General features: G+C 41.6%; 1 protein-coding gene across 1 annotated transcript in view; it reads right to left on the minus strand.

Annotated features, from left to right (window-relative positions):
- The window catches only part of LOC119586436, a gene marked incomplete in the record, with an annotated part of 196777 nt that overhangs the window by 103821 nt on the left and 92052 nt on the right, over positions 1–904 (minus strand). Inside the window, 1 exon segment of the mRNA XM_037935164.1 lies at positions 153–379. Within this exon segment, the coding sequence (XP_037791092.1) occupies positions 153–379 (227 nt within the window).

Here is a 904-nt window from a genome sequence, read left to right on the forward strand (position 1 = left end):
GTGCTAGCCATATCTATATCAATCTGTCCAGCTGTTTACATATAGAAGGATCAGCAACCGTGCATTTTCCCTAGTTTTTCGCCCGCATACACACACACACAACCATAAACTTATACATACACATACGAAGGGAAGAGCAGTGAGCCACTTACCACATGGGCTGCGGTTTCCTCTGAAGTTCCGGAAAGGCTTGTCTCACTATGGGCGTCCACAGGTTATACAGGACGCAGATAGTTAAGCTACACAACCAATAGAAGAAAACGTTTCCATACGGATTGATAACTGTTCTTGGTTGCCGTTGCCTCTTCTTTTTTCGAATCTTTGGAGATCCGGTGGAATTTTTACTAACGTCCTCCTCATCTGTCTGGTCGACGGTGTCCTGCGGAGGGAAGAAATAAATCCGGGTTATGCACGGGATATTGAGGTTATATAGGAGTGATGTTCAAAGTAACAGGTGTTTTGGTTACAGTTTTGGTAGTTTAGAGTAAAGCATTACTAATAAAGTAATTTGGAAACCATATTTTAACATAATCGCATCATTCTCAACCCTACAAGTTTGAAATAAACTTGGACGAAAAAGCCAAAGGCTTGAAAAAATCGAATTACGACTCAAATCGGTGTTGGCCATCTTGATTTAAAATTTCACACGCCCCTAATGACTTCTTGATCCTTGAAACCGTCGCGCGATCGCTCCATCTTTTCAGCCGTTAGATTTCTCTAATTTCTTGCTGATTCATACGACACATCTCGTAAACATGGATTAACTCCGTCAGGTTGTACGGCCGACATGGTTTAGCTTGGTTACTTAGTCCGGGATCAACCACAGTGAATGGAAGTAATGATTGATATTCGAATGGAAAAGAAACAAACATACATGGAACGAGAGAAAGAAGGGGTGTATGAA

This window comes from Penaeus monodon, chromosome 21 (assembly GCF_015228065.2).
Source record: "Penaeus monodon isolate SGIC_2016 chromosome 21, NSTDA_Pmon_1, whole genome shotgun sequence".
Classification (NCBI taxonomy): Eukaryota; Metazoa; Arthropoda; class Malacostraca; order Decapoda; family Penaeidae; genus Penaeus; species Penaeus monodon.